At 41.1% G+C, this 13,431-nt stretch overlaps 1 protein-coding gene across 1 annotated transcript; it reads right to left on the reverse strand.

Moving 5' to 3' along the window:
* Positions 1–493: 493 nt before the first annotated feature.
* LOC125534653 (probable LRR receptor-like serine/threonine-protein kinase At3g47570) lies at positions 494–4,352 on the reverse strand. Its single transcript, XM_048697819.1, has 2 exons — positions 1,271–4,352; positions 494–1,120 (listed from the first exon to the last, which is right to left on the reverse strand). The coding sequence occupies exons 1-2, from the start codon at positions 4,347–4,349 to the stop codon at positions 720–722; spliced, it is 3,480 nt and encodes a 1,159-aa protein (XP_048553776.1). The 5' UTR covers positions 4,350–4,352; the 3' UTR covers positions 494–719.
* Positions 4,353–13,431: the final 9,079 nt, after the last annotated feature.

The following is a 13,431-nucleotide window of genomic DNA, read 5'->3' on the forward strand; positions in this document are numbered from 1 at the left end:
TCTACTGTAGAATTTGGATGTCTTCCTCCTCCCGTCCTAGGGCGCAGTTCTGACTCCGGCCTCCAACACCGCACTCGTCTCTGTTGTTGGCCTTGCTGGCCGACCATCTGGACCTTCCTCAACTGCCCTGTACGTCGTACTTCAGTCAAGCGGCAGCTAGGAAGGCGCAATGTCGGGAGATGGTTGTTTGTTGGTGTGCTTTGGTTTCTCCTCGTCTTCCAGGCAGGCCGTGTGCTGCCCCTTGGCTGTGCAGGGTGTTCGAGGAGCTGTATTATGAGTTCGCTGCTTCCCTTGGCGAAGCAGCGTCGCTATAATTCTCCATCAATCCTCTTATTTTTGTCAGGGAAATGCTTTTCATTCAACTTTCAAGTTTAACAGTGTGATGTGCAAGTTTAACATTTTTATAGGGGCATTGTTAGTTCATATATAGTTAGGCTTAAACCTTAAAGACCAGTTTATATTAGGCGTAAGCAAAGAACAGCCAAGTTGAAAATAAAATGTACCTGAATCCTGAAGTACAGTTTATTGTATACAGGCTCCTGAAGTACCGTTTATTTTATATAGGCTGAATTATAGTTTACCTTCAGTACAAATATAGATTTGCTACTGCAACAGAGGATGATTCATAACATAGATAGCATCCTTTGAACAAAGATAAATGAAGCCTTAGGTAAAGAAAAACTAGTCGTACATAGATACGGTTGAAATCCTTCTTCTCCTCAGCGCTGCAGTGCTGAAAATGCTTCTTTGATTGTGATGGCATCAGCGTAGACGTCCTGCATTGCTGGGCGATCTTTAGGTGTCTCCGCAGCGCACAGCAGGCCAAGCTTAGCAAGAGCCGTGATGCAGCCCATTATTCCAGCAGCAATTTGATGATTTTCCTGGCCTGAAGAACTGCCCGCTTCTTCTTCATCTCGGTTCCCATAATAGGGGATGATGATTCTAGGATCTAAAATCTCGGAAATCTTTTCTGGAAATGAATCTTCCACAAATTTGTAAAGGCTCAGGCCATCTTTAAACATCTCGTTAGTTGGACACTTCCCCGTGAGCATCTCTAAGATGATGACTCCATAGCTGTAAACATCACCCTCCGTCGAGATTTTGCTCCCATATCCATATTCTGCAGTATATATAATTATTCAAACAATTAATTAACACAAAAGGATTGGAGCACAAGAATCGGAAAATTTTCTTGGAATAAAGTAATCTATACTACTTGCAGATGAGACATTTTCAAAAAACACAACGTTTTGTATTGAGAAATCGTTACCTGGTGCAATGTATCCAACTGATCCTCTTGGCCCCACTAAGCTTGTAGAAGTAGAACCATCAATTCCAGAAGAAGAATAATAACCATGTAGGAACTTAGCCAACCCGAAGTCACCAACACATGCGCCCATGACATCGTTCAGAAGGACATTGCTAGGCTTCAGATCACAGTGGACCATAGGAGGCATGCATTGGTTATGGAGGTAATTCAAAGCCGCAGCTATGTCCACTGCTATTGCAATTCTTGATCCCAAACACAACGGCCTTTCTGGATGATGCTCGTGGAGTAGTGTCGGATGGAGCCAACTCTCTAGGTCGCCATTTACCATAAACTCAAGAATAAGAGCCTTGAACTCATTTCCTGTTGGGTCACTTGTCGAGCATACGGTGATCACCCTTACAAGATTACGATGACGAGTGTTTCTCAGTGCCTCACATTCAGCATGGAAACTCTTTGTTGCTCCAAGTTGATCAAGTTTGAAAACTTTGATGGCAACTCTTTCTTCATACTCGATTATGCCTTCGTACACAGATCCATATGTTCCCGAACCAACCAAATTGGCCAAAGAAAAACCGTTTGTTGCTTTCACTAAATCAACATATGTGAACTTCTTTAACTCCTTGACAGATGGATGTGCTGCTTGTTTGGCTTTCTTTCTCTTGTTACAAATAATGACACCAAAGCATGATAACAGAACCAAAGAAAGAGCAGTAATCGCTAATACCTTCAGAATCTTGGAGGTGTACATCTTTTGTTTGGATATCACTTCATTGCAAATTGGCAAATCTAGCAATGGGGTGTTGGCACATAACTTCTTGTTCCCTTGTATGAACACCTCACTTTCATTCTCAAACATTCCACCTGGTGGTACTGGTCCCTCAAGGTTGTTGAACGACAAATTGAGAAACTTCATGGAACTAAAGGACTCGAAGAAGTCAGGGATGTCACCGGACAGGTTGTTTTGAGATAGATCCATCACAATGATGCCTCTCAAATTAATGAAAGTTTGAGGGATTTTCCCATGAAAATTGTTCCTCTCCATGTGCAGTGACTCCAAGTGGACGCACTCACCTAGAGTGGAAGGTATTTGTCCAGACAACTGGTTATTGGAAATATTCAATGGGCCGAGATTGACCAAGCTGCCAACCTCCAATGGTATTTCTCCTGAGAGTTTGTTGTGAGATAAGTCCAAACCTTCTGCAAGGTTGGAAAGAGTAAAGAGCTCCTTTGGTAAGCTGCTATCAAAGCTGTTACAAGAGAGGTTCAGTATGTCCAATTTCTTACAGTCTCCTAGAGCTCCTGGGATAGGGCCACTCAAATTGTTTTCCTGTAAGTATAGCTCGCTCAATTGGCTGAGGCTGCCAATTGATAGTGGAATTTGTCCGGAAAATTTGTTCTGGGATAAGCTTAGGGCAAACAAGTTATGAAGATTTCCAAGTGATCGAGGGATACTTCCACTAAGCAGATTTTTTTCCATGTAAAGACGTTTGATGTTTGTGAGCTGCTCTATCTCCTGTGGTATAGTGCCTGATATTTTATTTGCTGTTAATAACAATACCTCTAAGCTCTTTGAAAGGCCTGCAATGGAACTAGGCAAATCTCCCTGAAGGATGTTTGCATCCAAGAATAATTCCACCAGTTGGGTGCAGTTGGTCAATGAGGTTAAGAAAGACCAATCTCCTGCCTCGAGACGATTAACGCCTAGATCCAGGTAGACTAGGTTGGGAAGTGTCCCAAGAGAAGGCACAACACCATGAAACAAATTGTTACCGAGGTAAATGTGTTGAAGATTCGTTGTGTTGGCTAGTGAAGTGGGGATTCGGCCATGGAATTTGTTCACTCCCATAACCAAAGTTTGGATGGCTGGAAGGGTGTATCCAATGTTAGTTGGAATTTCCCCTGCCAGAATATTTGCACCCACGCCGAGGTATGTGAGTGTCGATATGTTGTAAGTAGAGACTGGGACGCTCCCTGACAAGTTGTTGTAACTCAGGTCTAGTACTTGTAGGTTGGGAAGCTTACCAATACTCATTGGGATGCTATCTTGAAAATTATTTCTTGCAAGCATGAGCCAGCAAAGTGAAGAAAAATTCCCTAGAGTAGAAGGTATTGCGCCAAAAAGGTTATTTGATGCCAAGATAAGATACTGCAATGGTGAGCCAGCAATATTCGGGAAAACAGCTGGTATGAACCCAGTAAAGTTGTTCTTTCCAAGGGACAAGACTTCGAGTGATGTGCTATTAAATAGTGCAGGTGGAATCTCTCCACCAAGCTGATTGTTAGTTAAGACCAAAAGCTGGAGTGAAGAACTGTTAGCTAGGAGAGACGGGATAGGTCCTGTGAGGCTATTGTTGGTGAGATAAACAGAGCGAAGAGAAGAACTATTTCCAAGTGAAAGAGGAATATTGCCTGTGAGAGTATTTCCAGCAAGACTCAAAACTGAAAGGTTGCGGAGTGCCCCGAACCCTTCTGGAATGCCTCCAGTGAGCTTGTTGTCATCCAAGTTCAGCTGCTGCATATTTAGACATTGGCTTAGGTTTGGTGGGATCTCACCGTTTATGAAGTTACTCCCAAGATCAATTACTCGAAGCTGAGAACATGCGGACAAATTGCTTGGGATCATGCCACTAATATTGTTTAAGCTAAGGTTAAGATACTGCAACCTATTCAGCTGACCAAGTTCAGCCGGGATTGGGCCCCAAAGCTGATTGTCTGGGAGGTGGATTCTTGTGAGGAGAGCGAGATTTGCAATGCAAGGAGGTATTTGTCCATCAAGGTGGAGCGACTCGAGGTCCAGTGCAACAACACGAGACTTGCTGCATGTAACACCGGACCAAGTGCAGAACTGTTGTAGGGAATTATCACCTTTCCACGAGGCTGGGAGTGCAGCAGAAGAAGTGCTGAGATGCAGTTTAAGGCAACGAAGGGCTTGAAATTCGGTGGTAGCATCACCATGGTCGTGTAGAGCTGTGGAACCTACTAATGAACATGTCAGAAGAGAGGATAGGACAAGGATTAGAGATAGTGACTGCGAGGAACCGAGTGTTCCCGCATGAGATATATGCTTCCTATCACACATGAGAACTTGTGCTCTACAGCTCTAGTGGACGGATGATACATTGAGATATGGGTTCTCTAGTATATTTATAGAACGCTGATGGGCAGGACTGCCAATGCTTGATGTACATATGAAACACAAGTAGTATTAGTAGTTGTCGTAGTAGTACTGCAACTACCGATTCCCATTCAAACTTGTCTAGTCTGCAGAGACTTTGACTATTTCTTTGAAAGACACGGCCAAGTGCATATGTCATCTCGATCAATGAAGAAACCAGGGAATATACCCGCTTCCACTATTTCCAGTCAAAGTTCACTTCAAACTGGAGCTTTAATATATAAATAGATAGGTGTTGATGATTTCCAGTATGCCGGCAAATATTTTGTTCCATCTTGGTGCTAACTAACTAGGATTTGCCATCACAAAGGCGATTCAGGAAGAATGTTACCTAGCACTTGCCATTTGATTCAGTTGCTTACCATGCTCATGTTGTTCCTTGTGATCTGCTTCTGCCTGCTTTCGAGCGGTTTGCCGCAGGTCAATCCCGCAGCCACCAGAGGCGCCGCAACCGCAACCGGCTTGCCCTATACCAGTAAGTATTCATGCTTTATAATGTTTTAACCTTGTAGTACAGGCCTTTCATTTGCTCACAGGCCCTGATGTTTTTACCAGGTGAGCATAACCACTCCCCACGGAGAAACCGTATACTCTACCAACCCCCGGACGGCTCCACTTCACCTTCTAACGGTAATTATTCGTGTTGTATAAGGTTTTGACATAGTAGTACAGCTTTCTAAACCAAATCGCAGTATAGGGGCGTAGTTCTCTGTCTAGTAACAGACTAACAGTAAAGCTGATGCACATAATTACCTCTTTATTTCTGCTCCTCTCTCGTACTTGCAGTCTGATATTATCAAAATCGTAACAGGCCAGCCCAAAGGCTACATACCGATCGCTCCCTGCGAACCACCGATCTGCTGATAGGAATGGTACTGGTTCTAGACTGTGGAGCGTGCGAATATATGGATGGCCACTGGTCCGAGGCATCTGTCATTTGGACAAGCCGGTTTTATTAATGTTTCCACGATCCATTGCGCACCAAGTCTTCCGCCTATAAGTTTAGCGTTCATCACCATACCTCAACTATTTACTTCTGCAACTGTAGTTTGCTTATCGAGATTATACCTTGTAATTTCTAAGATGATTTTTTTAAGCAATTGAAGATTTTTTTTCTTAATTTGGGAGAAGCTGCAGTTTGCCATTTCAATTTTATATATTAGTGAAAGAATATACATGAGCTTGCCATTTCAATTTTATAGGCAGAAATTGAGTGCCATGTACCAGCAAATAAAGCCCAACTCTACTCCGAAAGCCCAGTCAATATATATTTTGAAGTTTTTCTGAATATGGTACTGCTTCTCAGTTATTTTCTTAGCCTGTTTTGGACCAAGAACATCAAACAATGATCATTTCCATTTCACTTCATATATAACCTATGGACTAGAAGCTGCAGTTGGATTTTGTTAGAACTGCAGGTTTTCAGTTGTGGAAATTTAGCGTAAATGATGTACAAAAATTTATGATTTTTCTGAAAAGAACTAAGTTAAAATTAGCAGAACTATGACAAAATAATAATCAAAGGATGACCAATCTTTTATATCTAAGTATCTAGGCTCCACTAACCTATTTCTCTCAACATGCAAGCATGTCACCTCAACATGCAACATCCATTGAAAAAGATCCACCTCAAAATTCAACCATGCATAACGAAAGTCCATCCCAACATGCATGAGAATTTCCATTCTATTATGCTATTTATATCTAATGCATATACTACAAATATACAATAATCAAACATAATAAATCATATGGATTTCAGTTTTCGTTCTCATATGATTACTCCAAATATTCATGTTCGAAGCAACCAAATTTTATTAAAATATAGAGTCCACGACAAAATGCGGGTATAATCTAGTAATAATGATAACATGCTGGGGAATGCGTGTTCCTCATGCCATCAAAAATTTGCAACGGAAAGCATTATATTATGTGTTATCTTTAGAAAGCTTGCGTGCATCTAAGAAGAGTATTGCTAGACATCCGACATTTTCTGTATGATGTTTGTCTGACACTAATCAACAACCGTGAGATCACATCGCTACATCAAAACGAAATGCAGGATCAGTGTGTCGTGCGCAAGTCGTAAGTAAAACTTCGTACACAAATCAGAATTTGTAGCGATTACAATTAGCTGAGAAGGGTGAGCTGGTGGACAACGATTGTATAGCTTTGTCCATAAATTTACTGTGTTAAAAAAAGAACAGCGAGGCATGTATTACAACTGGAAACGGAGATGAATGAAGGGGAACGCTTGCATGGAAAATAAAAATAAAATCCTACGAAACACCCAAAGATGTATCTATGAAGACGCTACAAACGAGTGAGAAGTGTGTGTCTACGTACGCTTGTAGACCGAAAGTGTTAACGATCTAAATATTATGGTTGACGTAATTGTACTCGCATCGCGATCTAATCCGATCCAAGCACCGCACGTGCGGCATCTCCAAGATTAGCACATGTTCGGCTAGGTGGCGTCCTCTCCTTGATACAGCAAGCGAGGGAGAGGAGGTAGATGAGATCCGAATCAACACGACATCGTGGTGGCGGCGGCAGCAGCGGAACTGCAGTATGGCTTCACCAAGCGTCTGCGCGAGGTGGAGGAGGTGTAACATGAGGGAGACGGGAAAGTGTCGGTGGCTGCCCCCAACGCCTACCCACCTTTATTTAGGAATTGAGGGGGGTGGTGGCTTGCCCTCCAAGCCCTTAGGGTCGTTGGCTAAGGGGGAGGAAGGAAATCCCTTCCGTCCTTCCCCACCGATCACTATCCCCTTTTTAGGGATCTCGATCTTATCGTATTCCTTCTGGGGAGGATCTTGGTGCGCCTAGACCAGGTGCGTGGAACCTTGCTCCACTATCCACGTCCATGTGGGCCCCCATACAGGTGGGCCCCACTCCAAAACCTTCTAGAACCTTCCCGGTACAATACTAAAAAACTCAAACATTTTCTGGAACCCTGAATATGACTTCCCATATATAAATCTTTACCTCCGGAGCTCCTTGTGATGTCCCGGATCCCATCCAGGACTCTGAAGTACTTTCAGAATTCACCATATGAATATGTCAATGCTAACCTAGCGCTACCGAACGTTAAGTGTGCGACCCTACTGGTTCGAGGAAATGCAGACGTGACCGAGACTCCTCTCCGGTCAATAATCAATAGTGGGATCTGGATGCCCATATTGACTACCACATATTCAACGAAGATATTTATCTGTTGAACCACAATGTCAAGGATTCAGTTAATCCCGTATGCAATTTCCTTCGTCCGGCGATATGTTACTTGCCCGAGATCGATCGTTGTATCTCCGTACCTAGTTCAATCCCGTTACCGGTGATGTCTACCACACAACCTTCTTCTTGTAGACGTTGTTGGGCCTACAAGTGCACAGGTTTGTAGGACAGTAACAAATTTCCCTCAAGTGGATGACCTAAGGTTTATCAATCCGTAGGAGGCGTAGGATGAAGATGGTCTCTCTCAAGCAACCCTGCAACCAAATAACAAAGAGTCTCTTGTGTCCCCAACACACCCAATAGAATGGTAAATTGTATAGGTGCACTAGTTCGGCGAAAAGATGATGATACAAGTGCAATATGGATGGTAGATATAGGTGTTTGTAATCTGAAAATATAAAAACAGCAAGGTAACTAATGATAAAAGTGAGCGTAAACGGTATTGCAATGATAGGAAACAAGGCCTAGGGTTCATACTTTCACTAGTGCAAGTTCTCTCAACAATAATAACATAGATAGATCATATAACAATCCCTCAACATGCAACAAAGAGTCACTCCAAAGCCACTAATAGCGGAGAACAAACATAGAGATTATGGTAGGGTACGAAACCACCTCAAAGTTATTCTTTCGGATCAATCTATAAAAGAGTTCGTACTAGAATAACACCTTAAGACACAAATCAACCAAAACCCTAATGTCACCTAGATACTCCATTGTCACTTCAAGTATCCATGGGCATGATTATACGATATGCATCACACAATCTCAGATTCATCTAACCAACACAAAGTACTTCAAAGAGTGCCCCAAAGTTTCTACCGGAGAGTCAAGAACGTGTGCCAACCCCTATGCATAGGTTCATGGGCGGAACCCGCAAGTTGGTCACCAAAACATACATCAAGTGGCACATGATATCCCATTGTCACCACAGATAAGCACGGCAAGACATACATCAAGTGTTCTCATAAAAGACTCAATCCGATAAGATAACTTCAAAGGGGAAACTCAATTCATCACAAGAGAGTAGAGGGGGAGAAACATCATAAGATCCAACTACAATAGCAAAGATCGGGATACATCAAGATCGTGCCATAGAGGGAACACGAGAGAGAACACGAGAGAGAGAGATCAAACACACAACTAATGGTACATACCGTCAGCCCCGAGGGTGAACTACTCCCTCCTCGTCATGGAGAGCGCCGGGATGATGAAGATGGCCACCGGTGATGGGTTCCCCCTCCGGCAGGGTGCCGGAACGGGCTCCCGAGAGGTTTTTGGTGGCTACAGAGGCTTGCGGCGGCGAAACTCCCGATCTATCTTGATATTCGAGGGTTTTAGGGTACGTAGGGTTATATAGGCGAAAGAAGTCGGTCGTGGGGTGCTCGAGGGGTCCATGAGACAGGGGGCCGCACCCAGTAGGGGGGGGGCGGCCTCCTATCTCGTGGCCTCCTCGAGGATCTTCTGACGTGGACTCCAAGTCTCCAGGATCATATTCTTCCAAAAAATCACGCTGCCGAAGGTTTCATTCCGTTTGGACTCCGTTTGATATTCCTTTTCCTCGAAATACAGAAACAGGCAATAAAACAACAATATGGGCTGGGCCTCCGGTTAGTAGGTTAGTCCCAAAAAATGATATAAATGTGTAAAATAAAGCCCATAAACATCCAAAAGGGGTAATATAATAGCATGGAACAATCAAAAATTATAGATACGTTGGAGAAGTATCAAGCATCCCCAAGCTTAATTCCTGCTCGTCCTCGAGTAGGTAAATGATAAAAACAAAATTTTTGATGTGGAATGCTACCTACCATAATTCTCAATGTAATTTTCTTTATTGTGGCATGAATGTTCAGATCCAAAATGATTCAAAATTAAAGTTCATATTGATAAAAGAAATAGTAACACTTTAAGCATACTAATCAAAGTAATCATGTCTTCTCAAAATAACATGGCAAAAGAAAGTTCATCCCTACAAAATCATATAGTTAGGCTATGCTTCATTTTCGTCACACAAAGATGTTCCCAACTTCTATACCCCCGATGACAAGCCAAGCAATTGTTTCATACTTAAATAATCTCAAACTTTTTCAATCTTCACGCAATACATGAGCGTGAGCCATGGATATAGCACTATGGGTGGAATAGAATATGATGATGGGGATTGTGTGGAGAAGACAAAAAAGGAGAAAGTCTCACATTGACGAGGATAATCAACGGGCTATGGAGATGCCCATCAATTGATGTCAACATGAGGAGTAGGGATTTCCATGCAACGGAAGCACTAGAGCTATAAATGAATGCTCAACAAAAGAAAACCAGTGGGTGTGCATCCAACTTGCTTGCTCACGAAGACCTAGGGCATTTGAGGAAGCCCATCGTAGGAATATACAAGCCAAGTTCTATAATGAAAAATTCCCACTAGTATGAAAAAGACAACTTATGAGACTCACTATATGAAAAACAAGGTGCTACTTTGAAGCACAATATATGAGACTCACTACATGAAGAACAAGGTGCTACTTTGAAGCACAAGTGTGGAAAAAGAGATAGTAACATTGCCCTTTTATGTATTTTCTTTTATTTTTCCTTTTTTCTTTTTTTTTGGGCCTTTTTTTTTTGGCCTTTCTTCTTTTTTTGGGCAATGCTCTAATAATGATGATCATCACACTTCTATTGATTAGAACATATGAATTACAACTCGAAGCTAGAACAAGATATGACTCTATATGAATGCCTCCGGCGATGTACTGGGATGGTGCAATGAATCAAGAGTGACATGTATGAAAAATAATGCATGGTGGCTTTGCCACAAATACGATTTCAACTACATGATCATGCAATGGCAATATGACAAAAGTAAAGTATGTCATGATGATGAAGAACAGAACGGTGGAAAGTTGCATGGCAATATTTCTCGGAATGGCTATGGAAATGCCATAATAGGTAGGTAGGGTGGCTGTTTTGAGGAAGATATAGGGAGGTTTATGTGTGATAGAGCATATCGTATCACGGGGTTTGGATGCACCGGCGAAGTTTGCACCAACTCTCAAGGTGAGAAAGGGCAATGCACGGTACCGAAGAGGCTAGAAATGGCGGAAAGGTAAAAGTGCGTATAATCCATGGACTCAACATTAGTCAAAAGAACTCATATACTTATTGCAAAAATTTAGAAGTCATCAAAAATCAAGCACTACGCGCATGCTCCTAGGGGGATAGATTGGTAGGAAAAGACCATCGCTCGTCCCCGACCGCCACTCATAAGGATGCACAAGCCAGGTACACTTCATGTTTCAAATTTGTTACACAACTTTAACCATATGTGCATGCTACGGACTTGCTAACTTCAACACAGGCATTCTTTAAATTCATAATCACCCAACTAGCATGACTTTAATATCACTACCACCATATCTCAAAACAATTATCAAGTATCAAATTGATCATAGCATCCAATTCACTTTCTATGATAGTTTTTATTATACCCAACTTGGATGCTCATCATTCTAGGACCAATTTTGTAACCATAGCAAATACCATGCTGTTCTAAAAGACTCTCAAAATAATATAAGTGAAGCATGGGAGACTAGAAATTTCTACAAAATATAACCACCGCCGTGCTCTAAAGGATATAAGTGATGCACTAGAGCAAATGACAAACTACTCCGAAAGATATAAGTGAAGATCAATGAGTAGTCGAATAATTGTGCAACTATGTGAAGACTCTATAGAATTAAGGAATTTCAGATCTTGGTATTCTAATCAAGCAGCAAGTAAAGCAAAATAAATTGACATTGCAAGGATAGCACAACTCATGTGAAGAAGCAAAAACTTAGGCTCAACCGATACTAACCGATAGTTGTTGAAGAAGAAAGGTGGGATGCCTACCGGGGCATCCCCAATCTTAGATGCTTGAGACTTCCTAAAATATTATCTCAGGGTGCCTTGGGCATCCCCAATCTTGAACTTTTGTGTCTCCTTAGTTCCTCTCATATCATGGTTTCTCTTTTTCTTAAAGGCTTCATCCACAACAAACTCAACAAGAACTCGTGAGATAGGTTAGTATAAACCATTGCAAAACCTTATCGTTTTCTACTGTAACAAATCACTAACATTATTATTCAACATTTCATACTAAATGCCTCTGCATATTTAATACTCCTATCCTCAAATAGAATCATTAAACAAGCAAACATATGCAAACAATGCAAGCATAACAGCAATCTGTCAAAACAGTACAGTATGTAAAGAATGCAAGATTCAACATACTTCCCTAACTCCAAAAATTATGAAATAAAATTCCCACTGTAGTAAATTTATCAGATCTCATTATGCAAAAGGTTTCAACATTATACCATTCTCTGAATTTTCTAGGGAATTTTTGCAACAACGGTAAACTTTCTGTTTTCAAACAGCAACATGTATACTAGCAAAATAAGCATGGCAAAGGCTATCCTTGAAATTTTTATTGAAAATAAAAATGCAAAACATTAATCTAAACAACAGAAAATACTAACAAAAGAAAATTACGCTCCAAGCAAAACACATATCATGTGGTGAATAAAAATATAGCTCCAAGTAAAGTTACCGATGAACGAAGACGAAAGAGGGGATGCCATCCGGGGCATCCCCAAGCTTAGGATTTTGGCTATTCTTGAATATTACCTTGGGGTGCCTTGGGCATCCCCAAGCTTAGGCTCTTGCCACTCCTTATTCCATAGTCCATCGAATCTTTACCCAAAACTTGAAAACTCCACAACACAAAACTCAACAGAAAACTCGTAAGCTCCGTTAGTATAAGAAAATAAAACCACCACTTAGGTACTGTAATGAACTCATTCTAAATTCATATTGGTGTAATATCTACTGTATTCCAACTTATCTATGGTTCATACCCTCCGATACTACTCATAGATACATCAAAATAAGCAAACAACACATAGAAAACAAAATCTGTCAAAAACAGAACAGTCTGTAGTAATCTGTATCAAACGTATACTTGTGGAACTCAAAAAATCCTACCAAATTAGGAAGTCCTAAGCAATTCGTGTACCAATCCAGAGCAAAAAGAATCAGATCATAATAATGTTTCTGTGAATTAACAAAACTAAATTACCTGGTGCAAAAGTTTCTGATTTTCAGCAGGATCAACACAACTATCACCGTAAGCTATCCTAAAGGTCTTACCTGGCACTTTATTGAAACAAAAGCTATAAAACATGATTACTACAGTAGAATAATCATGTGAACACACAAAAACAGTAAGTATAAATGTTGGGTTGTCTCCCAACAAGCGCTTTTCTTTAATGCCTTTCTAGCTAGGCATGATGATGGCAATGATGCTCACATAAAAGATAAGAATTGAAACATAACGGGAGCATCATGAAGCATATGACTAGCACATTTAAGCCTAACCCACTTCCTATGCATAGGGATTTTGCGAGCAAATAACTTATGGGAACAATAATCAACTAGCATAGAAAGGTAAAACAAGCATAGCTTCAAGATTTTCAACACATAGAGAGGAAACTTGACATTATTGCAATTCCTACAAGCATATATTCCTCCCTCATAATAATTTTCAGTAGCATCATGAATGAATTCGAAATAGCGGGAGTATCATAAGAGACTTGAACACTAAAAATTGTTTCCACATTAAAAGAGTAATGTTCAGAAAAAGGGTAATCATAATCATGACAAGATTTGTAAATATAATCATCACTACTTTCTATAGCATAAATTTCATCACAAT

Source organism: Triticum urartu, chromosome 2 (genome assembly GCF_003073215.2).
Source record: "Triticum urartu cultivar G1812 chromosome 2, Tu2.1, whole genome shotgun sequence".
NCBI classification, from domain to species: domain Eukaryota; kingdom Viridiplantae; phylum Streptophyta; class Magnoliopsida; order Poales; family Poaceae; genus Triticum; species Triticum urartu.

What these genes read in the sequence shown, in the direction of transcription:
- LOC125534653 (XM_048697819.1), bottom strand. Translation starts at nt 4,349, where the DNA reads ATGTGTGATAGGAAGCATATATCTCATGCGGGAACACTCGGTTCCTCG. An exon ending in AGTTGGATACATTGCACCAG is followed by an intron (nt 1,121 to 1,270) that starts GTAACGATTTCT and finishes TATATACTGCAG; the next exon opens with AATATGGATATGGGAGCAAA.